The sequence below is a fragment of the Leptodactylus fuscus genome, chromosome 2 (genome assembly GCF_031893055.1).
Source record: "Leptodactylus fuscus isolate aLepFus1 chromosome 2, aLepFus1.hap2, whole genome shotgun sequence".
NCBI classification, from domain to species: domain Eukaryota; kingdom Metazoa; phylum Chordata; class Amphibia; order Anura; family Leptodactylidae; genus Leptodactylus; species Leptodactylus fuscus.
Genome location: NC_134266.1, coordinates 9,797,801 through 9,822,484, shown reverse-complemented (window position 1 = coordinate 9,822,484; position 24,684 = coordinate 9,797,801). Strand labels below are relative to the sequence as shown.

The following is a 24,684-nucleotide window of genomic DNA, read 5'->3' as shown; positions in this document are numbered from 1 at the left end:
GTACATACATTACATTACTTATCCTGTATTATACTCCAGAGCTGCGCTCACTATTCTGCTGGTACAGTCACTGTGTACATACATTACATTACTTATCCTGTATTACACTCCAGAGCTGCGCTCACTATTCTGCTGGTACAGTCACTGTGTACATACATTACATTACTTATCCTGTATTACACTCCAGAGCTGCGCTCACTATTCTGCTGGTACAGTCACTGTGTACATACATTACATTACTTATCCTGTATTACACTCCAGAGCTGCGCTCACTATTCTGCTGGTATAGTAATTGTGTATATACATTACATTACTTATCCTGTATTATACTCCAGAGCTGCGCTCACTATTCTGCTGGTACAGTCACTGTGTACATACAGTACATTACTTATCCTGTATTATACTCCAGAGCTGCGCTCACTATTCTGCTGGTACAGTCACTGTGTACATACATTACATTACTTATCCTGTATTACACTCCAGAGCTGCGCTCTCTATTCTGCTGGTACAGTCACTGTGTACATACATTACATTACTTATCCTGTATTATACTCCAGAGCTGCGCTCACTATTCTGCTGGTGCAGTCACTGTGTACATACATTACATTACTTATCCTGTATTACACTCCAGAGCTGCGCTCACTATTCTGCTGGTGCAGTCACTGTGTACATACATTACATTACTTATCCTGTATTACACTCCAGAGCTGCGCTCACTATTCTGCTGGTGCAGTCACTGTGTACATACATTACATTACTTATCCTGTATTATACTCCAGAGCTGCGCTCTCTATTCTGCTGGTACAGTCACTGTGTACATACATTACTTATCCTGTATTATACTCCAGAGCTGCGCTCAATCTCCCAGCATTCCCTGCTTGCTCTGGGGATTTCCTTTCTTCCATCTCTACATCCGCTCTTGTACAATCATACAATCTATCTGTATTATCACATGTCAGATGCAGCTTGATGTCTATTCATAGTTGTGTTTGGATTTGATTGCAGCTCTGGCAGTGACTAGGGTGTGTGTATTAGGGTTGGGGGGTTCTGTCCTGCAGAGGGTGGCCCCCTCCCCCGCTCTCCTCAGTGAAGGATATTTGCGGTCACCGGCAGGTACAACGCCTCCACCTCAGTTTGGATCTCGATGCAGTGTGAACAGTCAGCGGCTCCCTCCGGCCCCTCCAGGCCCACGGCCATGGCGAACAGCTCCACCTCCAGCCGGGTGTGCATCCCTGCGGCCACCTGATCACATGGACAGGTCATGAGCAGTGACCCCTCCCCAGATAGGTCATACATATATAATGGGGAGCACTTACCGGCCCCGGGGTGTACCTGACCCTCAGACCAGTGCTCGGCGGTGGCTGCTTCACACGGAACCTGCCAGAAAGAAAATGCCATGAGAACGTGGCTGCCATCCAGCTTTCCCAGAGCCCTGCATGAAATACCTGGTCTGCCGTTCTGGAACCTACCTATCCAGGTTGTGACAGCTGAGGGTCTGTTACAGTGTCCAGTCCAGTAAGGTGAAGATTCCAGACTGATACATTGTAACAAACTACCAGAACGAAGGATTATGTAGATAATCTTGTTTCCCTTAGTCCTAACAGCGGCACAATGTGGGGTATTTCGTGCCCCTGTGTGCTGGTAGGACAGGCGGAATTTTAATTAGCCATGTATTAATTTCACATGGCTTGTTCCCTTTAAGAGGGCACAGATACCTCCCCCCTGTGCGTAAATAACAAGTAATAATACATACATTCCAAAATAAACAACAATAGGGGGGGAATCCTTGTGCCGCTGTTAGGACTAAGGGAAACAAGATTATCTACATAATCCTTCGTTCCCTGTCGTCCTTAGCAGCGGCACAATGTGGGGAAATAGCAAGTAATCCCCATAAGGGTGGGACATTAAACACAAGCAGAATGTAATACAGTACGCCCGAAGGCAGTAGCTTCTGAGCTATACCGATCAAGTCGGTAGTGCTTCACAAAGGTCAACTCTGAAGACCAGGATGCTGCCGCACAAATTTGGTCCAAGGTGAGAGCCTTGACTTCTGCCCAAGAGGTCGATACTGCCCGCGTCGAATGGGCCCTTAGGACGGTCGGCGGAGGTAAGTTCTGACTCACAAACGCCAACTTGATTGCTTCCTTTACCCAGCGAGAGATGGTGGCCTTAGAAGCCTTGCGGCCTCTATGGCCCCCTACATAATTTATTAACAAGTTCTCAGATCTCCTGAACAAAGGATTATGTAGATAATCTTGTTTCCCTTAGTCCTAACAGCGGCACAATGTGGGGTATTTCGTGCCCCTGTGTGCTGGTAGGACAGGCGGAATTTTAATTAGCCATGTATTAATTTCACATGGCTTGTTCCCTTTAAGAGGGCACAGATACCTCCCCCCTGTGCGTAAATAACAAGTAATAATACATACATTCCAAAATAAACAACAATAGGGGGGATCCTTGTGCCGCTGTTAGGACTAAGGGAAACAAGATTATCTACATAATCCTTTGTTCCCTGTCGTCCCTACCAGCGGCACAATGTGGGGAAATAGCAAGTAATCCCCATAAGGGTGGGAGATTAAACACAAGCAGAATGTAATACAGTACGCCCGAAGGCAGTAGCTTCTGAGCTATACCGATCAAGTCGGTAGTGCTTCACAAAAGTCAATTCTGAAGACCAGGATGCTGCTGCACAAATCTGGTCCAAGGTGAGAGCCTTGACCTCTGCCCAAGAGGTCGATACTGCCCGCGTCGAATGGGCCCTTAGGACGGTCGGCGGAGGTAAGTTCTGACTCACAAACGCCAACTTGATTGCTTCCTTCACCCAGCGAGAGATGGTGGCCCTAGAAGCCTTGCGTCCTTTATGGCCCCCTACATAATTTATTAACAAGTTCTCAGATCTCCTGAAAGCGCGTGTGCGCTGAAGATAAATCTGCAGGTTCCGGACTAAATCTAGGGTATGCCACTTCTCCTCCTCAGGGGAAGTGGGCACGGGAAAAAAGGTTGGCAAGCAAATGAGCTGACTCACATTCGCCCTAGAAGAAACTTTCGGCCTGAATCCTGGCAGAAATCTCAACTGAACACGGTCTTCAAAGAAGGCAATGTAAGGAGCTTCCGATGAGAGTGCTTGAAGCTCCCCTACCCTTTTTGCCAAGGTGATAGCGAGGAGAAAAGATACCTTATAGGTCAGCCACTTTAGATCCACCTCCTCCAGAGGTTCGAATGGAGCAACACAAAGTGCCGTTAGGACCTTGCTGAGGTCCCATTGGTGGACAGGAGCAGAAACTGCTGGTCTCAGCCTAGTTGCCCCTTTGATAAAGGTGCTCACTAAAGGATCCTGAGACAACCGCCTCCCCAGATAGGCGGACAAAGCGGCTACATGTACCTTCAGGGTAGAAGCTGCAAGCCCTCTGTCTAGGCCGTCCTGAAGGAAATCCAGGATCGCCCTCACAGGGGGATCGGAGGAGTCCACTTCGTGATCCGTGCACCAAGCCTGGAAAATATTACCGATCCTACGGTAATTCTTATTGGTCGAGGTGGCTCTGGCGCTGGCTAAAGTCCTTAGGACGCCTTGAGACAGTCCTCTATTCCTTAATAGGGACTGGTCAACCTCCAGGCTGTCAGATTGAATCTCCTCAGATCGTGGTGTCTCAGCTCTCCTTGTGTCACCAGATCTGGGAGGGGGGGAAGCCTCCAATACCTGCCTTGACTCATCCACATGAGCTGGGCAAACCAAGTCCTTTTCGGCCAGAACGGGATTATGGCAATTCCCGAGACTTGGTCCTGTCTGATTTTCATCAATACCTTGGGTATGATGGAAACTGGAGGGAAGATGTATATCAGCCTGAACCTCCATGGGATGGACAGGGCATCCACTGCCAAGGCATTGTCCTCCTGGTACAGAGAGCAGAAGGTTTCCACCTTGGCGTTGAGTCGGGTTGCCATGAGGTCGACATCCGGAAGGCCCCATGTTTGGACAATCTGATGGAATATGTCTTGATTGAGAGACCATTCTCCTGATACAGGGATACCCTGACTCAACTGATCCGCTACTATGTTCAGGGAGCCCTTGATGTGAACAGCGGATAGGTGGGTCAGATTCTTCTCTGCCCACGTGAAGATCAAGTTCGCCTCTTTCAGTAGGGCTGGAACCCTGGTGCCGCCCTGTTTGTTCAAGTATATTACCGTCATCATATTGTCTGACCGGACCTTGACTGCCTTCCCTTCGAGAAAGGGGGCGAAGTACTTCAGCGCCAGATAAACTGCTTTTAGCTCCTTCAGGTTGGAGGTTCCTACCTCTGGATTCCTCCACAGACCCTGGACAGTCCTGCCGTCCAGGTGGGCTCCCCATCCCGAATGGGACGCATCTGTTGTCAACAGGGTCCAACGAGGTTGAACCGAGGACCTTCCGTCTTTCAGGTGTCTCCACCATCTGAGGGAAAGACGGGTACCGGGAGAAAGGCAGATCTTCCTGTGCAGTCCCCGTGGAGATCCGTTCCAGGCTCTCAACACTTCCATCTGAAGGGGACGCAAGTGCCATAAAGCCCAAGGGACCGCCTTGGCTGAAGAAGACATCAGGCCTAGGACCCGCATGGCGGTGCGAATGGTGATCCATCGGGACCTGAGAAGGCCCCGAACCGAAGCTTCTATTTTTGCTCGCCTTGGACGAGATAGGAAAATCTGCATGCTCTGGGAATCCAGAACAAACCCCAGGAATTTCTTCCGGGTGGATGGCACTATTTCTGACTTCTCCCAATTGATCAGCCAACCTAACTCCTGGAGGAAGGCGATGGCTATCTGGAGGTGGTGATGGAGAATTGAAGTAGACTGAGCTTTTATAAGCCAGTCGTTGAGGTAGGGAACCACGAAAAGGCCTTGAAGTCTGAGAGCGGCGGCAACTGGTGCGACCATCTTGGTGAATACATACGGGGCTGACGATATGCCGAATGGCAGAGCAGTGAACTGTAGGTGCTCTCTGTGACCAGCCATAAGAACGGCTATACGTAGATATTTCCTGTGTGGCGGGAAGATGGGGATATGTAAGTAGGCATCCTTTAGGTCCAGGGTGACCATGACCTCGTCGCGCAATAGGAAACTGGTTACTGAGTCTATGGACTCCATCCTGAAAGGTTTTTTCTTTATGAAGAGGTTGAGGAACCGAAGATCTATAATCATCCGCCACCCTCCTGTGGACTTTGGAACCAAGAACACGGGTGAATAAACTCCTTGACCCACTTCGGGAGGAGGGACCCTTTCCAGGGCCCCCTTTGAGAGATATTCTGCGACGGAAGCCTCCAGGCAGTCTTGTTGTAGGACTGGTAAGACCCGCGTAGTGATGAAACGATCCACCGGAGGATGGGAGAACTCTATTGCGTATCCTCGCTGAACAACTTGAAGGACCCATGGGTCCAGAATGTGAAGATGCCATGCCACAAGGAAATTCGAAAGGCGCCCTCCTACGGGAGAGCTGGTCACAGAGAGCAGCGTCTCCTCAAAACCCCTTCTTCTTAGGGTCCTCCTTGGGGATCCCGCGACCCGCCCCCTTCGGACGGTATCTGGGGCGTCTCTGGCTTCCCTGTTGAGGCCTGTATTGAGACGTGGAGCCTCGACCCCTAGAAGGGGGAGGCCTTCTTTCTCTGGTTGCTTGTGGTAGTGATCTCCCTCTACCATCAGCCAATCCCTCCATCAGATCGTCCAGCCCTTGGCCGAAAACCTTTCCAGGTTGAAAGGGGAGGGAACACAAAGAAAACTTGGAGGCGACATCAGCCCGCCAAGGTTTGAGCCACAAGGGCCTCCTGGCGGCGGTATTGAGGGCCATGGCCTTGGAAGCCAGCTTCACCTGCTGTCTTGCCGATTCTCTCAGGAAATCCGTAGCGAGACGGATCTCCCCCATGGATGCCAGGATGTCGTCCCTGTTAACCCCGGAGTCGATATCCCGTTCCAGGCGGTCCAGCCGGGCTTGAAGCTTATCAGCTACTTCCGTTGAGGCGATGCCCACCGTCACCTGGGCTGAAGCAGACGAATACGCCTTCTTGAGCGTTGAATCCACTCTCCTATCAAGCAAATCCTGAAGATTTGACCCGTCATCGATGGGCACGACAGTGCGACGGGAAAGCTTAGAGATGGCTAAATCCACCTTGGGTGGCGGACCCCAGCGATCCAGCTGGGAGGGATCAATCGGATATACTGCTTTGAAAGCTCTGGTGGTGACGTAAGCCTTCTCCGGCTGCTTCCATTCTTGTTCCATTAGGCTGGCCATGGAGGCGTCCACTTGGAAAACCCTCCGCTTCCCAGAGGTGGACGCAGAGGCTTCCCCCTCGCCAACCTGGTCCCACGACCGGATGGCCTTCAGCAGTTTATTAGTCTTCTCCCGATGGAAAATTGGTCTGCTGGTACAGGAGGACTGATCGTCCGATGATATGGACACATCCTCCACCTGGAGGCGCTCCAGGGAGGGCAGTGAAGCAGAACGCCTTTCCACGCGCTGCTTCTTGGTGAGCTGAGCCAGTGAAGTACGGATATCCTTTAAAGAATCATCCTGCAAAAAACACAAGGATACTTAGAAGCCAGAGGGGACCCTTCCCCTCTTTGCGGCAACCGTACTCACCATGTACTCCTTGACCCATGCTACCATATCACTGGTAACGGGTTCCTCCCGCAGAGGTCCCCTGCATTGCTGGCAGCGTGACCAGTCATAGCCTAAAGGCAAAACAATGACATTCAGGATACTCCCACCATTGGGAGAATTAGCAGACGAAAAAACCGCACCTACCATCAGGTAGTGGAACGTCACATTCAATGCAAGCCAGGTGTCTCCTTTTAGAAGACTTCTTCCGTCTCACTTGATCCCCGGGAGGGGTAGAAGAGGAAGACATGACAAATAGAAACTAGCTTTCAGAGATACCTAAGCATAGGATACGGAGAACATCAGAGGAGTACATTCAAGGAACCATATGAGGAGACTCACCCAGCTTCTGCAGACCACTTACCAACCTTCAGCAGAGTTTGCAGTAGAATAAATGCAGTTTTGAAGCGGAAACCACAAGCCACAGCGCAGAAACCAGCTAGGGATTAGACTAGCAGGCAATGAGGGATGCAACCCGCCTCCTTTTACAGCCCCATACCCGGAAGGGGCGTGGCCTTAGTCAAAAGAGCTCCGTTCCTTTTGCCCTTCATAAGACTCCTAGCCCTTCAAGTCACGCTCCCCCCTTGAGCCAACTACTTTGGCACGTACCTTAAGCTCCTGAGGACCTCCAGTGTCCAACGCTGCTGTTCGCGTGGTCCCGGAGCGGCGAAAGCCAAAAAAACCGGAAGTTGCCGGTGTTACATTACCAAACGACCGGCCGGAACCCTCCTACGCAGAGGAAAGGTTCCGCGAAACCGGAAGTTCCCCTCATGGAGCCGCGCGAACACGCCGGCTGGCTGCGCGCGGCTCCCGAAGCCCAGCAGGACTGGATGCCGGGGAAAGGTAGAAGGATCGCGTGAGGGAGGTGGGTAAAATAGGTAACCTTAATCTTACCTATTATCTTTGCAGGACCGACACAGAAGTCCAAAGGGGCAGAGTGCATCATTGAAGACACCTGAACAGGTCTGAACAGGTAAGTACCTGAAACTTCTTCTCTACTCTTACTCTTTAGGAGGACACAGAGTCCTCCCCACCTGTCCGATCCTTTACACAGGACAGAAAAAAACGCACAGGGGGGAGGTATCTGTGCCCTCTTAAAGGGAACAACCCATGTGAAATTAATACATGGCTAATTAAAATTCCGCCTGTCCTACCAGCACACAGGGGCACGAAATACCCCACATTGTGCCGCTGGTAGGGACGACAGGGAAAGCGCGTGTGCGCTGAAGATAAATCTGCAGGTTCCGGACTAAATCTAGGGTATGCCACCTCTCCTCCTCAGGGGAAGTGGGCATGGGAAAAAAGGTTGGCAAGCAAATGAGCTGACTCACATTCGCCCTAGAAGAAACTTTCGGCCTGAATCCTGGCAGAAATCTCAACTGAACACGGTCCTCAAAGAAGGCAATGTAAGGAGCTTCAGATGAGAGTGCTTGAAGCTCCCCTACTCTTTTTGCCGAGGTGACAGCGAGGAGAAAAGATACCTTATAGGTCAGCCACTTTAGATCCACCTCCTCCAGAGGTTCGAATGGAGCAACACAAAGTGCCTTTAGGACCTTGTTGAGGTGCCATTGGTGGACAGGAGCAGAAACTGCTGGTCTCAGTCTAGTTGCCCCTTTGATAAAGGTGCTCACTAAAGGATCCTGAGACAACCGCCTCCCCAGATAGGTGGACAAAGCGGCTACATGTACCTTCAGGGTAGAAGCTGCAAGCCCTCTGTCTAGGCCGTCCTGAAGGAAATCCAGGATCGCCCTCACAGGGGGATCGGAGGAGTCCACTTCGTGATCCGTGCACCAGGCCTGGAAAATATTACCGATTCTACGGTAATTCTTATTGGTAGAGTTGGTCCTGGCGCTGGCTAAAGTCCTTAGGACGCCTTGAGACAGTCCTCTATTCCTTAATAGGGACTGGTCAACCTCCAGGCTGTCAGATTGAATCTCCTCAGATCGTGGTGTCTCAGCTCTCCTTGTGTCACCAGATCTGGGAGGGGGGAAGCCTCCAATACCTGCCTTGACTCATCCACATGAGCTGGGCAAACCAAGTCCTTTTCGGCCAGAACGGGATTATGGCAATTCCCGAGACTTGGTCCTGTCTGATTTTCATCAATACCTTGGGTATGATGGAAACTGGAGGGAAAATGTATATCAGCCTGAACCTCCATGGGATGGACAGGGCATCCACTGCCAAGGCATTGTCCTCCTGGTACAGAGAGCAGAAGGTTTCCACCTTGGCATTGAGTCGGGTTGCCATGAGGTCGACATCCGGAAGGCCCCATGTTTGGACAATCTGATGGAATATGTCTTGATTGAGAGACCATTCTCCTGATACAGGGATACCCCGACTCAACTGATCCGCTACTATGTTCAGGGAGCCCTTGATGTGAACAGCGGATAGGTGGGTCAGATTCTTCTCTGCCCACGTAAAGATCAAGTTTGCCTCTCTCAGTAGGGCTGGAACCCTGGTGCCGCCTTGTTTGTTCAAGTATATTACCGTCGTCATATTGTCTGACCGGACCTTGACTGCCTTCCCTTCGAGAAAAGGGGCGAAGTACTTCAGCGCCAGATAAACTGCTTTTAGCTCCTTCAGGTTGGAGGTTCCTACCTCTGGATTCCTCCACAGACCCTGGACAGTCCTGCCGTCCAGGTGGGCTCCCCATCCCGAATGGGACGCATCTGTTGTCAACAGGGTCCAACGAGGTTGAACCGAGGACCTTCCGTCTTTCAGGTGTCTCCACCATCTGAGGGAAAGACGGGTACCGGGAGAAAGGCAGATCTTCCTGTGCAGTCCCCGTGGAGATCCGTTCCAGGCTCTCAACACTTCCATCTGAAGGGGACGCAAGTGCCATAAAGCCCAAGGGACCGCCTTGGCTGAAGAAGACATCAGGCCTAGGACCCGCATGGCGGTGCGAATGGTGATCCATCGGGACCTGAGAAGGCCCCGAACCGAAGCTTCTATTTTTGCTCGCCTTGGACGAGATAGGAAAATCTGCATGCTTTGGGAATCCAGAACAAACCCTAGGAATTTCCTCCGGGTGGATGGCACTATTTCTGACTTCTCCCAATTGATCAGCCAACCTAACTCCTGGAGGAAGGTGATGGCTATCTGGAGGTGGTGATGGAGAATTGAAGTAGACTGAGCTTTTATAAGCCAGTCGTCGAGGTAGGGAACCACGAAGAGGCCTTGAAGTCTGAGAGCGGCGGCAACTGGTGCGACCATCTTGGTGAATACATACGGGGCTGACGATATGCCGAATGGCAGAGCAGTGAATTGTAGGTGCTCTCCGTGACCAGCCATAAGAACGGCTATACGTAAATATTTCCTGTGTGGCGGGAAGATGGGGATATGTAAGTAGGCATCCTTCAGGTCCAGGGTGACCATGACCTCGTCGCGCAATAGGAAACTGGTTACTGAGTCTATGGACTCCATCCTGAAAGGTTTTTTCTTTATGAAGAGGTTGAGGAACCGAAGATCTATAATCATCCGCCACCCTCCTGTGGACTTTGGAACCAAGAACACGGGTGAATAAACTCCTTGACCCACTTCGGGAGGAGGGACCCTTTCCAGGGCCCCCTTTGAGAGATATTCTGCGACGGAAGCCTCCAGGCAGTCTTGTTGTAGGACTGGTAAGACCCGCGTAGTGATGAAACGATCCACCGGAGGATGGGAGAACTCTATTGCGTATCCTCGCTGAACAACTTGAAGGACCCATGGGTCCAGAATGTGAAGATGCCATGCCACAAGGAAATTCGAAAGGCGCCCTCCTACGGGAGAGCTGGTCACAGAGAGCAGCGTCTCCTCAAAACCCCTTCTTCTTAGGGTCCTCCTTGGGGATCCCGCGACCCGCCCCCTTTGGACGGTATCTGGGGCGTCTCTGGCTTCCCTGTTGAGGCCTGTATTGAGACGTGGAGCCTCGACCCCTAGAAGGGGGAGGCCTTCTTTCTCTGGTTGCTTGTGGTAGTGATCTGCCTCTACCATCAGCCAATCCCTCCATCAGATCGTCCAGCCCTTGGCCGAAAACCTTTCCAGGTTGAAAGGGGAGGGAACACAAAGAAAACTTGGAGGCGACATCAGCCCGCCAAGGTTTGAGCCACAAGGGCCTCCTGGCGGCGGTATTGAGGGCCATGGCCTTGGAAGCCAGCTTCACCTGCTGTCTTGCCGATTCTCTCAGGAAATCCGTAGCGAGACGGATCTCCCCCATGGATGCCAGGATGTCGTCCCTGTTAACCCCGGAGTCGATATCCCGTTCCAGGCGGTCCAGCTGGGCTTGAAGCTTATCAGCTACTTCCGTTGAGGCGATGCCCACCGTCACCTGGGCTGAAGCAGACGAATACGCCTTCTTGAGCGTTGAATCCACTCTCCTATCAAGCAAATCCTGAAGATTTGACCCGTCATCGATGGGCACGACAGTGCGACGGGAAAGCTTAGAGATGGCTAAATCCACCTTGGGTGGCGGACCCCAGCGATCCAGCTGGGAGGGATCAATCGGATATACTGCTTTGAAAGCTCTGGTGGTGACGTAAGCCTTCTCCGGCTGCTTCCATTCTTGTTCCATTAGGCTGGCCATGGAGGCGTCCACTTGGAAAACCCTCCGCTTCCCAGAGGTGGACGCAGAGGCTTCCCCCTCGCCAACCTGGTCCCACGACCGGATGGCCTTCAGCAGTTTATTAGTCTTCTCCCGATGGAAAATTGGTCTGCTGGTACAGGAGGACTGATCGTCCGATGATATGGACACATCCTCCACCTGGAGGCGCTCCAGGGAGGGCAGTGAAGCAGAACGCCTTTCCACGCGCTGCTTCTTGGTGAGCTGAGGCAGTGAAGTACGGATATCCTTTAAAGAATCATCCTGCAAAAAACACAAGGATACTTAGAAGCCAGAGGGGACCCTTCCCCTCTTTGCGGCAACCGTACTCACCATGTACTCCTTGACCCATGCTACCATATCACTGGTAACGGGTTCCTCCCGCAGAGGTCCCCTGCATTGCTGGCAGCGTGACCAGTCATAGCCTAAAGGCAAAACAATGACATTCAGGATACTCCCACCATTGGGAGAATTAGCAGACGAAAAAAACCGCACCTACCATCAGGTAGTGGAACGTCACATTCAATGCAAGCCAGGTGTCTCCTTTTAGAAGACTTCTTCCGTCTCACTTGATCCCCGGGAGGGGTAGAAGAGGAAGACATGACAAATAGAAACTAGCTTTCAGAGATACCTAAGCATAGGATACGGAGAACATCAGAGGAGTACATTCAAGGAACCATATGAGGAGACTCACCCAGCTTCTGCAGACCACTTACCAACCTTCAGCAGAGTTTGCAGTAGAATAAATGCAGTTTTGAAGCGGAAACCACAAGCCACAGCGCAGAAACCAGCTAGGGATTAGACTAGCAGGCAATGAGGGATGCAACCCGCCTCCTTTTACAGCCCCATACCCGGAAGGGGCGTGGCCTTAGTCAAAAGAGCTCCGTTCCTTTTGCCCTTCATAAGACTCCTAGCCCTTCAAGTCACGCTCCCCCCTTGAGCCAACTACTTTGGCACGTACCTTAAGCTCCTGAGGACCTCCAGTGTCCAACGCTGCTGTTCGCGTGGTCCCGGAGTGGCGAAAGCCAAAAAAACCGGAAGTTGCCGGTGTTACATTACCAAACGACCGGCCGGAACCCTCCTACGCAGAGGAAAGGTTCCGCGAAACCGGAAGTTCCCCTCATGGAGCCGCGCGAACACGCCGGCTGGCTGCGCGCGGCTCCCGAAGCCCAGCAGGACTGGATGCCGGGGAAAGGTAGAAGGATCGCGTGAGGGAGGTGGGTAAAATAGGTAACCTTAATCTTACCTATTATCTTTGCAGGACCGACACAGAAGTCCAAAGGGGCAGAGTGCATCATTGAAGACACCTGAACAGGTCTGAACAGGTAAGTACCTGAAACTTCTTCTCTACTCTTACTCTTTAGGAGGACACAGAGTCCTCCCCACCTGTCCGATCCTTTACACAGGACAGAAAAAAACGCACAGGGGGGAGGTATCTGTGCCCTCTTAAAGGGAACAAGCCATGTGAAATTAATACATGGCTAATTAAAATTCCGCCTGTCCTACCAGCACACAGGGGCACGAAATACCCCACATTGTGCCGCTGGTAGGGACGACAGGGAAAGCGCGTGTGCGCTGAAGATAAATCTGCAGGTTCCGGACTAAATCTAGGGTATGCCACCTCTCCTCCTCAGGGGAAGTGGGCATGGGAAAAAAGGTTGGCAAGCAAATGAGCTGACTCACATTCGCCCTAGAAGAAACTTTCGGCCTGAATCCTGGCAGAAATCTCAACTGAACACGGTCCTCAAAGAAGGCAATGTAAGGAGCTTCAGATGAGAGTGCTTGAAGCTCCCCTACTCTTTTTGCCGAGGTGACAGCGAGGAGAAAAGATACCTTATAGGTCAGCCACTTTAGATCCACCTCCTCCAGAGGTTCGAATGGAGCAACACAAAGTGCCTTTAGGACCTTGTTGAGGTCCCATTGGTGGACAGGAGCAGAAACTGCTGGTCTCAGTCTAGTTGCCCCTTTGATAAAGGTGCTCACTAAAGGATCCTGAGACAACCGCCTCCCCAGATAGGTGGACAAAGCGGCTACATGTACCTTCAGGGTAGAAGCTGCAAGCCCTCTGTCTAGGCCGTCCTGAAGGAAATCCAGGATCGCCCTCACAGGGGGATCGGAGGAGTCCACTTCGTGATCCGTGCACCAGGCCTGGAAAATATTACCGATTCTACGGTAATTCTTATTGGTAGAGTTGGTCCTGGCGCTGGCTAAAGTCCTTAGGACGCCTTGAGACAGTCCTCTATTCCTTAATAGGGACTGGTCAACCTCCAGGCTGTCAGATTGAATCTCCTCAGATCGTGGTGTCTCAGCTCTCCTTGTGTCACCAGATCTGGGAGGGGGGAAGCCTCCAATACCTGCCTTGACTCATCCACATGAGCTGGGCAAACCAAGTCCTTTTCGGCCAGAACGGGATTATGGCAATTCCCGAGACTTGGTCCTGTCTGATTTTCATCAATACCTTGGGTATGATGGAAACTGGAGGGAAAATGTATATCAGCCTGAACCTCCATGGGATGGACAGGGCATCCACTGCCAAGGCATTGTCCTCCTGGTACAGAGAGCAGAAGGTTTCCACCTTGGCGTTGAGTCGGGTTGCCATGAGGTCGACATCCGGAAGGCCCCATGTTTGGACAATCTGATGGAATATGTCTTGATTGAGAGACCATTCTCCTGATACAGGGATACCCCGACTCAACTGATCCGCTACTATGTTCAGGGAGCCCTTGATGTGAACAGCGGATAGGTGGGTCAGATTCTTCTCTGCCCACGTAAAGATCAAGTTTGCCTCTCTCAGTAGGGCTGGAACCCTGGTGCCGCCTTGTTTGTTCAAGTATATTACCGTCGTCATATTGTCTGACCGGACCTTGACTGCCTTCCCTTCGAGAAAAGGGGCGAAGTACTTCAGCGCCAGATAAACTGCTTTTAGCTCCTTCAGGTTGGAGGTTCCTACCTCTGGATTCCTCCACAGACCCTGGACAGTCCTGCCGTCCAGGTGGGCTCCCCATCCCGAATGGGACACATCTGTTGTCAACAGGGTCCAACGAGGTTGAACCGAGGACCTTCCGTCTTTCAGGTGTCTCCACCATCTGAGGGAAAGACGGGTACCGGGAGAAAGGCAGATCTTCCTGTGCAGTCCCCGTGGAGATCCGTTCCAGGCTCTCAACACTTCCATCTGAAGGGGACGCAAGTGCCATAAAGCCCAAGGGACCGCCTTGGCTGAAGAAGACATCAGGCCTAGGACCCGCATGGCGGTGCGAATGGTGATCCATCGGGACCTGAGAAGGCCCCGAACCGAAGCTTCTATTTTTGCTCGCCTTGGACGAGATAGGAAAATCTGCATGCTTTGGGAATCCAGAACAAACCCTAGGAATTTCCTCCGGGTGGATGGCACTATTTCTGACTTCTCCCAATTGATCAGCCAACCTAACTCCTGGAGGAAGGTGATGGCTATCTGGAGGTGGTGATGGAGAATTGAAGTAGACTGAGCTTTTATAAGCCAGTCGTCGAGGTAGGGAACCATGAAGAGGCCTTGCAGTCTGAGAGCGGCGGCAACTGGTGCGACCATCTTGGTGAATACATACGGGGCTGACGATATGCCGAATGGCAGAGCAGTGAATTGTAGGTGCTCTCCGTGACCAGCCATAAGAACGGCTATACGTAAATATTTCCTGTGTGGCGGGAAGATGGGGATATGTAAGTAGGCATCCTTCAGGTCCAGGGTGACCATGACCTCGTCGCGCAATAGGAAACTGGTTACTGAGTCTATGGACTCCATCCTGAAAGGTTTTTTCTTTATGAAGAGGTTGAGGAACCGAAGATCTATAATCATCCGCCACCCTCCTGTGGACTTTGGAACCAAGAACACGGGTGAATAAACTCCTTGTCCCACTTCTGAAGGAGGGACCCTTTCCAGGGCCCCCTTTGAGAGATATTCTGCGACGGAAGCCTCCAGGCAGTCTTGTTGTAGGGCTGGTAAAACCCGCGTAGTGATGAAACGATCCACAGGAGGATGGGAGAACTCTATTGCGTATCCTCGCTGAACAACTTGAAGGACCCATGGGTCCAGAATGTGAAGATGCCATGCCACAAGGAAATTTGAAAGGCGCCCTCCTACGGGAGAGCTGGTCACAGAGAGCGGCGTCCCCTCAAAACCCCTTCTTCTTAGGGTCCTCCTTGGGGATCCCCCGACCCGCCCCCTTCGGACGGTATCTGGGGCGTCTCTGGTTACCCTGTTGAGGCCTGTATTGAGACGTGGAGCCTCGACCCCTAGAAGGGGGAGGCCTTCTTCCTCTGGTCGCTTGTGGTAGTGATCTGCCTCTACCATCAGCCAGTCCCTCCATCAGGTCGTCCAGCCCCTTGCCGAAAACCTTCCCAGGTTGAAAGGGGAGGGAACACAAAGAAAACTTGGAGGCGACATCAGCCCGCCAAGGTTTGAGCCACAAGGGCCTCCTGGCGGCGGTATTCAGGGCCATGGCCTTGGAAGCCAGCTTCACCTGCTGTCTTGCTGACTCTCTCAGGTAATCCGTAGCGAGACGGATCTCCCCCATGGATGCCAGGATGTCATCCCTGTTGACCCCGGAGTCGATATCCCGTTCCAGGCGGTCCAGCCGGGCTTGAAGCTTATCAGCTACTTCCGTTGAGGCGATGCCCACCGTCACCTGGGCTGAAGCAGACGAATACGCCTTCTTGAGCGTTGAATCCACTCTTCTATCAAGCAAATCCTGAAGGTTTGACCCGTCATCGATGGGCACGACAGTGCGACGGGAAAGCTTAGAGATGGCTAAATCCACCTTGGGTGGCGGACCCCAGCGATCCAGCTGGGAGGGATCAATCGGATACACTGCTTTGAAAGCTCTGGTGGTGACGTAAGCCTTCTCCGGCTGCTTCCACTCTTGTTCCATTAGGCTGGCCATGGAGGAGTCCACTTGGAAAACCCTCCGCTTCCCAGAGGTGGACGCAGAGGCTTCCCCCTCGCCAACCTGGTCCCACGACCGGATGGCCTTCAGCAGCCTATTAGTCTTCTCCCAATGGAAAATTGGTCTGCTGGTACAGGAGGACTGATCGTCCGATGATATGGACACCTCCTCCACCTGGAGGCGCTCCTGGGAGGGCAGTGAAGCAGACCGCCTCTCCACGCGCTGCTTCTTGGTGAGCTGAGCCAGTGAAGTACGGATATCTTTTAAAGAATCATCCTGCAAAAAACACAAGGATACTTAGAAGCCGGGGGGACCCTTCCCCTCTTTGCGGCTAACGTACTCACCATGTACTCCTTGACCCATGCTACCATATCACTGGTAACGGGTTCCTCCCGCAGAGGTCCCCTGCATTGCTGGCAGCGTGACCAGTCATAGCCTAAAGGCAAAACAATGACATTCAGGATACTCCCACCATTGGGAGAATTAGCAGACGAAAAAAACCGCACCTACCATCAGGTAGTGGAACGTCACATTCAATGCAAGCCAGGTGTCTTCTTTTAGAAGACTTCTTCCGTCTCACTTGATCCCCGGGAGGGGTAGAAGAGGAAGACATGACAAATAGAAACTAGCTTTCAGAGATACCTAAGCATAGGATACGGAGAACATCAGAGGAGTACATTCAAGGAACCATATAAGGAGACTCACCCAGCTTCTGCAGACCACCTACCAAACTTCAGCAGAGTTTGCAGTAGAATAAATGCAAATGATGCGGTAACCACAAGCCACAGCGCAGAACCAGCTAGGGATTAAACTAGCAGGCAATGAGGGATGCAACCTGCCCCCTTTTACAGCCCATACCCGGAAGGGGCGTGGCCTTAGTCAGAAAAAACGAGCTCCGTTCCTTTTGCCCTAATAACACTCTTGCCCTTTCAAGGCACGCTCCCCCCTTGAGCCAACTACTTTTGGCACCTACCTTAAGGTTCCTGAGGACCTCTAGCGTCTAACGCTGCTGTTCGCGTGGTCCCGGAGCGGCAAATGCCGAAAACCGGAAGTTGCCGGTGTCACACTACTGAACGACCGGCCGGAACCCTCCTACAGCAGAGGAAAGGTTCCGAAAAACCGGAAGTTCCCCTCATGGAGCCGTGCGTACATGCCGGGTGGCTGCGCGCGGCTCCCGAAGCCCAGCAGGACTGGATGCCGGAGAACAGGAGGTAGGATTGCGGGAGGGAGGTGGGTAAATAGGTAACCTTAATCTTACCCATTCTCTTTGCAGGACCGACACAGAGGGTTCCCCCTCACCGAAGTCCAAGGGGCAGAGTGCATCATTGAAGATACTTGAACAGGTAAGTACCTGAAACTTCTTCCTTACTCTTCTCTCTAGGAGGACACAGAGTCCTCCCCACCTGTCCGATCCTTTACACAGGACAGAAAAAAACGCACAGGGGGGAGGTATCTGTGCCCTCTTAAAGGGAACAAGCCATGTGAAATTAATACATGGCTAATTAAAATTCCGCCTGTCCTACCAGCACACAGGGGCACGAAATACCCCACATTGTGCCGCTGGTAAGGACGACAGGGAACAGAGCGATATGTGTGTTATCTCAGGTCAGACTGGATGTAACCTAACAGACCCTCAGCTGTGAGTCCTGCGCCGGCCCTTTAAGTGCTGATAGTGTGGTGTGAGCAGAAGGGGGCGCTGCAGATCACTCCGTTCTGCGGTACTCATTGTACTTCATTAGGCGCCATTTCAGATTATGGGGTTCAGTTACCTGCAGAAGTCCACCCCCACGTTCTTCATGGTGACGCTGGTGGAGTACGTGAAGCCTTCTCTGAGTATCCCGAACTGCACCACGGCCGGGATCAGGTGGAATCCGCGGGGAGTGCGTGATGGGGCGGAGGTGGACGCCGTCCTGACACCGCGCCTCACCGGATCTTCCACCGCAGCAAACTGTAAATATGAAGAGATTGAGGTCAGAGGTCAGGAGGGCGGGGTCAGGCTGTGACTACACGTGCGCCCTGCTGGTCGGGTACCTTGGCATTGGGCACAGATGCCGGTTTTCCGCTGAGGATGGACGCAGGTAGCTTTACCCTCTCCCTCCGGGGTCGTCCAGTGACATCTACGTCCAGGCTGTGACTGAGCGGCTGATAACTGCGAGGCGGGATCGTGTCTGGAGGCGGGACGTCCTCGCCCACTGCAAATATTGAGGTGACATTACCACAGTGGGCACCGGCTCTGACTCGCTAATATCACCCTGCACTTCAACATGTCACCAAACAAAATGGCAGAGCTAGTGTACCTGGCCGCAGTGGTGACGCACCGGAGAGGTCGGAGTGCGTTGGGGTCGTGTCACTGTCCACCCTGTAGCCTGCACAACACAAGGAGCCGGTGAGAGAGAGGACAGCAATGAGTAACGTGGCCTGCCTCTTTAAGACCGATCTTTTACTCCAGCCACATCTAAAGCTGCATTTATATATCATGATTATGGATTAGAAGTGGTTATTATAGATATGAGGAGGTCTCTGGCACCTGATTCCTGGTCCTCCAGGCTGACGGTCAGCTCATCGTCTGTCTCCTCATCATCATCATCATCCTGGGATCTGGAGAACGGAGGCAGCTGCCGAGAGAGAAGATCCAAATCTGGAGTTTGGAGAGACTGTTTGAGGGAGAGAGAAGAGACATGAGACAGCTGGTAGAAAGAGGTGACAGCCATAGGACAGGGATGACAGCTATCGGATAGGGTTGGAGTTCTACCTGTTTCTGCAGGAACTCTAGCCCAAACTCAGACTGAAAATACGGAGGGACTTTGTGACTCCTTATGGCTGCCAACTGCTCCTCCTGCTCCTGGATCTCCAGCCTGTGGGTAGAAGAAGAGGAGACAGCAAAGTAATACAGCAATCTACTGACGCTCTCTGCTCCTTCACCGCCTATACACGCTCTCTGCTCCTCCACCGCCTACAGACGCTCTCTGTTCCTCCACTGCCTACAGACGCTCTCTGCTCCTCCACTGCCTACAGACGCTCTCTGCTCCTCCACCGCCTACAGACGCTCTCTGCTCCTCCACCGCCTACAGACGCTCTCTGCTCCTTCACTGCCTACAGATGCTCTCTGTTCCTCCACTGCCTACAGACACTCTCTGCTCCGTCACTGCCTACAGACGCTCTCTGCTCCTCCACCGCCTACAGACGCTCTCTGCTCCTTCACCGCCTACAGACGCTCTCTGCTCCTTCACTGCCTACAGACGCTCTCTGCTCCTCCACTGCCTACAGACGCTCTCTGCTCTGTCACTGCCTACAGACGCTCTCTGCTCCTTCACCGCCTACAGACGCTCTCTGCTCCTTCACTGCCTACAGATGCTCTCTGCTCCTTCACCGCCTACAGATGCTCTCTGTTCCTCCACTGCCTACAGACACTCTCTGCTCCGTCACTGCCTACAGACGCTCTCTGCTCCTCCACCGCCTACAGACGCTCTCTGCTCCTTCACCGCCTACAGACGCTCTCTGCTCCTTCACTGCCTACAGACGCTCTCTGCTCCTCCACTGCCTACAGACGCTCTCTGCTCTGTCACTGCCTACAGACGCTCTCTGCTCCTTCACCGCCTACAGACGCTCTCTGCTCCTTCACCGCCTACAGACGCTCTCTGCTTCTTCACCGCCTACAGACGCTCTCTGCTCCTTCAGTGTCTACAGACACTCTCTGCTCCTTCACCGCCTACAGACGCTCTCTGCTCCGTCACTGCCTACAGACGCTCTCTGCTCCTTCAGTGTCTACAGACACTCTCTGCTCCTTCACCGCCTACAGACGCTCTCTGTTCCTTCACCGCCTACAGACGCTCTCTGCTCCTCCACTGCCTACAGACGCTCTCTGCTCCTCCACCTACAGACGCTCTCTGCTCCTCCACTGCCTAGAGACGCTCTCTGCTCCTCCACCGCCTACAGACACTCTCTGCTCCGTCACTGCCTACAGATGCTCTCTGTTCCTCCACTGCCTACAGACACTCTCTGCTCCGTCACTGCCTACAGACACTCTCTGCTCCTCCACTGCCTACAGACGCTCTCTGCTCCTCCACCGCCTACAGACGCTCTCTGCTCCTTCACCGCCTACAGACGCTCTCTGCTCCTTCACTGCCTACAGACGCTCTCTGCTCCTTCACCGCCTACAGACGCTCTCTGCTTCTTCACCGCCTACAGACGCTCTCTGCTCCTTCAGTGTCTACAGACACTCTCTGCTCCTTCACCGCCTACAGACGCTCTCTGTTCCTCCACTGCCTACAGACGCTCTCTGCTCCTTCACCGCCTACAGACGCTCTCTGCTCCGTCACTGCCTACAGACGCTCTCTGCTCCTTCAGTGTCTACAGACACTCTCTGCTCCTTCACCGCCTACAGACGCTCTCTGTTCCTTCACCGCCTACAGACGCTCTCTGCTCCTCCACTGCCTACAGACGCTCTCTGCTCCTCCACCTACAGACGCTCTCTGCTCCTCCACTGCCTAGAGACGCTCTCTGCTCCTCCACCGCCTACAGACACTCTCTGCTCCGTCACTGCCTACAGATGCTCTCTGTTCCTCCACTGCCTACAGACACTCTCTGCTCCGTCACTGCCTACAGACGCTCTCTGCTCCTCCACCGCCTACAGACGCTCTCTGCTCCTTCACCGCCTACAGACGCTCTCTGCTCCTTCACTGCCTACAGACGCTCTCTGCTCCTCCACTGCCTACAGACGCTCTCTGCTCTGTCACTGCCTACAGACGCTCTCTGCTCCTTCACCGCCTACAGACGCTCTCTGCTCCTTCACTGCCTACAGATGCTCTCTGCTCCTTCACTGCCTACAGACGCTCTCTGCTCCTCCACTGCCTACAGACGCTCTCTGCTCTGTCACTGCCTACAGACGCTATCTGCTCCTTCACCGCCTACAGACGCTCTCTGCTCCTTCACCGCCTACAGATGCTCTCTGTTCCTCCACTGCCTACAGACACTCTCTGCTCCGTCACTGCCTACAGACGCTCTCTGCTCCTCCACCGCCTACAGACGCTCTCTGCTCCTTCACCGCCTACAGACGCTCTCTGCTCCTTCACTGCCTACAGACGCTCTCTGCTCCTTCACTGCCTACAGACGCTCTCTGCTCCTCCACTGCCTACAGACGCTCTCTGCTCTGTCACTGCCTACAGACGCTCTCTGCTCCTTCACCGCCTACAGACGCTCTCTGCTCCTTCACCGCCTACAGACGCTCTCTGCTTCTTCACCGCCTACAGACGCTCTCTGCTCCTTCAGTGTCTACAGACACTCTCTGCTCCTTCACCGCCTACAGACGCTCTCTGTTCCTCCACTGCCTACAGACGCTCTCTGCTCCTTCACCGCCTACAGACGCTCTCTGCTCCGTCACTGCCTACAGACGCTCTCTGCTCCTTCAGTGTCTACAGACACTCTCTGCTCCTTCACCGCCTACAGACGCTCTCTGTTCCTTCACCGCCTACAGACGCTCTCTGCTCCTCCACTGCCTACAGACGCTCTCTGCTCCTCCACCTACAGACGCTCTCTGCTCCTCCACTGCCTAGAGACGCTCTCTGCTCCTCCACCGCCTACAGACACTCTCTGCTCCGTCACTGCCTACAGATGCTCTCTGTGCCTCCACTGCCTACAGACACTCTCTGCTCCGTCACTGCCTACAGACGCTCTCTGCTCCTCCACCGCCTACAGACGCTCTCTGCTCCTTCACCGCCTACAGACGCTCTCTGCTCCTTCACTGCCTACAGACGCTCTCTGCTCCTCCACTGCCTACAGACGCTCTCTGCTCTGTCACTGCCTACAGACGCTCTCTGCTCCTTCACCGCCTACAGACGCTCTCTGCTCCTTCACCGCCTACAGACGCTCTCTGCTTCTTCACCACCTACAGACGCTCTCTGCTCCTTCAGTGTCTACAGACACTCTCTGCTCCTTCACCGCCTACAGACGCTCTCTGTTCCTCCACTGCCTACAGACGCTCTCTGCTCCTTCACCGCCTACAGACGCTCTCTGCTCCGTCACTGCCTACAGACGCTCTCTGCTCCTTCAGTGTCTACAGACACTCTCTGCTCCTTCACCGCCTACAGACGCTCTCTGTTCCTTCACCGCCTACAGACGCTCTCTGCTCCTCCACTGTCTACAGACGCTCTCTGCTCCTCCACCTACAGACGCTCTCTGCTCCTCCACTGCCTAGAGACGCTCTCTGCTCCTCCACCGCCTACAGACACTCTCTGCTCCGTCACTGCCTACAGATGCTCTCTGTTCCTCCACTGCCTACAGACACTCTCTGCTCCGTCACTGCCTACAGACGCTCTCTGCTCCTCCACCGCCTACAGACGCTCTCTGCTCCTTCACTGCCTACAGACGCTCTCTGCTCCTCCACTGCCTACAGACGCTCTCTGCTCTGTCACTGCCTACAGACGCTCTCTGCTCCTTCACCGCCTACAGACGCTCTCTGCTCCTTCACTGCCTACAGATGCTCTCTGCTCCTTCACTGCCTACAGATGCTCTCTGCTCCTCCACTGCCTACAGACGCTCTCTGCTCTGTCACTGCCTACAGACGCTCTCTGCTCCTTCACCGCCTACAGACGCTCTCTGCTCCTTCACCGCCTACAGATGCTCTCTGTTCCTCCACTGCCTACAGACACTCTCTGCTCCGTCACTGCCTACAGACACTCTCTGCTCCGTCACTGCCTACAGACGCTCTCTGCTCCTCCACCGCCTACAGACGCTCTCTGCTCCTTCACCGCCTACAGACGCTCTCTGCTCCTTCACTGCCTACAGACGCTCTCTGCTCCTTCACTGCCTACAGACGCTCTCTGCTCCTCCACTGCCTACAGACGCTCTCTGCTCTGTCACTGCCTACAGACGCTCTCTGCTCCTTCACCGCCTACAGACGCTCTCTGCTCCTTCACCGCCTACAGACGCTCTCTGCTTCTTCACCGCCTACAGACGCTCTCTGCTCCTTCAGTGTCTACAGACACTCTCTGCTCCTTCACCGCATACAGATGCTCTCTGTTCCTCCACTGCCTACAGACGCTCTCTGCTCCTTCACCGCCTACAGACGCTCTCTGCTCCGTCACTGCCTACAGACGCTCTCTGCTCCTTCAGTGTCTACAGACACTCTCTGCTCCTTCACCGCCTACAGACGCTCTCTGTTCCTTCACCGCCTACAGACGCTCTCTGCTCCTCCACTGCCTACAGACGCTCTCTGCTCCTCCACCTACAGACGCTCTCTGCTCCTCCACTGCCTAGAGACGCTCTCTGCTCCTCCACCGCCTACAGACACTCTCTGCTCCGTCACTGCCTACAGATGCTCTCTGTGCCTCCACTGCATACAGACACTCTCTGCTCCGTCACTGCCTACAGACGCTCTCTGCTCCTCCACCGCCTACAGACGCTCTCTGCTCCTTCACCGCCTACAGACGCTCTCTGCTCCTTCACTGCCTACAGACGCTCTCTGCTCCTCCACTGCCTACAGACGCTCTCTGCTCTGTCACTGCCTACAGACGCTCTCTGCTCCTTCACCGCCTACAGACGCTCTCTGCTCCTTCACTGCCTACAGATGCTCTCTGCTCCTTCACTGCCTACAGACGCTCTCTGCTCCTCCACTGCCTACAGACGCTCTCTGCTCTGTCACTGCCTACAGACGCTCTCTGCTCCTTCACCGCCTACAGACGCTCTCTGCTCCTTCACCGCCTACAGATGCTCTCTGTTCCTCCACTGCCTACAGACACTCTCTGCTCCGTCACTGCCTACAGACGCTCTCTGCTCCTCCACCGCCTACAGACGCTCTCTGCTCCTCCACCGCCTACAGACGCTCTCTGCTCCTTCACCGCCTACAGACGCTCTCTGCTCCTTCACTGCCTACAGACGCTCTCTGCTCCTCCACTGCCTACAGACGCTCTCTGCTCTGTCACTGCCTACAGACGCTCTCTGCTCCTTCACCGCCTACAGATGCTCTCTGCTCCTTCACTGCCTACAGATGCTCTCTGCTCCTTCACTGCCTACAGACGCTCTCTGCTCCTCCACTGCCTACAGACGCTCTCTGCTCTGTCACTGCCTACAGACGCTCTCTGCTCCTTCACCGCCTACAGACGCTCTCTGCTCCTTCACTGCCTACAGATGCTCTCTGTTCCTCCACTGCCTACAGACACTCTCTGCTCCGTCACTGCCTACAGACGCTCTCTGCTCCTCCACTGCCTACAGACGCTCTCTGCTCCTTCACCGCCTACAGACGCTCTCTGCTCCTTCACTGCCTACAGACGCTCTCTGCTCCTCCACCGCCTACAGACGCTCTCTGCTCCTTCACTGCCTACAGACGCTCTCTGCTCCTCCACTGCCTACAGACGCTCTCTGCTCCTCCACCGCCTACAGACGCTCTCTGCTTCTTCACCGCCTACAGACGCTCTCTGCTCCTTCACCGCCTACAGACGCTCTCTGCTCCTCCACTGCCTACAGACGCTCTCTGCTCTGTCACTGCCTACAGACGCTCTCTGCTCCGTCACCGCCTACAGACACACTCTGCTGCTTCACCGCCTACAGACGCTCTCTGCTACTTCAGTGTCTAC

At 53.7% G+C, this 24,684-nt stretch overlaps 1 protein-coding gene across 1 annotated transcript in view; it reads right to left on the bottom strand.

Annotated features, from left to right (window-relative positions):
* SPAG17 (sperm associated antigen 17) overlaps window positions 1-24,684 on the bottom strand; it is a 93,732-nt gene that overhangs the window by 2,209 nt on the left and 66,839 nt on the right. The window contains exons 39-45 of the mRNA XM_075263034.1: window positions 18,867-18,969; window positions 18,642-18,768; window positions 18,412-18,480; window positions 18,146-18,306; window positions 17,884-18,062; window positions 1,317-1,377; window positions 1,098-1,242 (exon numbers count right to left, since the gene is read on the bottom strand). Of these exons, the coding sequence (XP_075119135.1) occupies window positions 1,098-1,242; window positions 1,317-1,377; window positions 17,884-18,062; window positions 18,146-18,306; window positions 18,412-18,480; window positions 18,642-18,768; window positions 18,867-18,969 (845 nt within the window). The remainder of the gene's footprint in view (window positions 1-1,097; window positions 1,243-1,316; window positions 1,378-17,883; window positions 18,063-18,145; window positions 18,307-18,411; window positions 18,481-18,641; window positions 18,769-18,866; window positions 18,970-24,684) is intronic.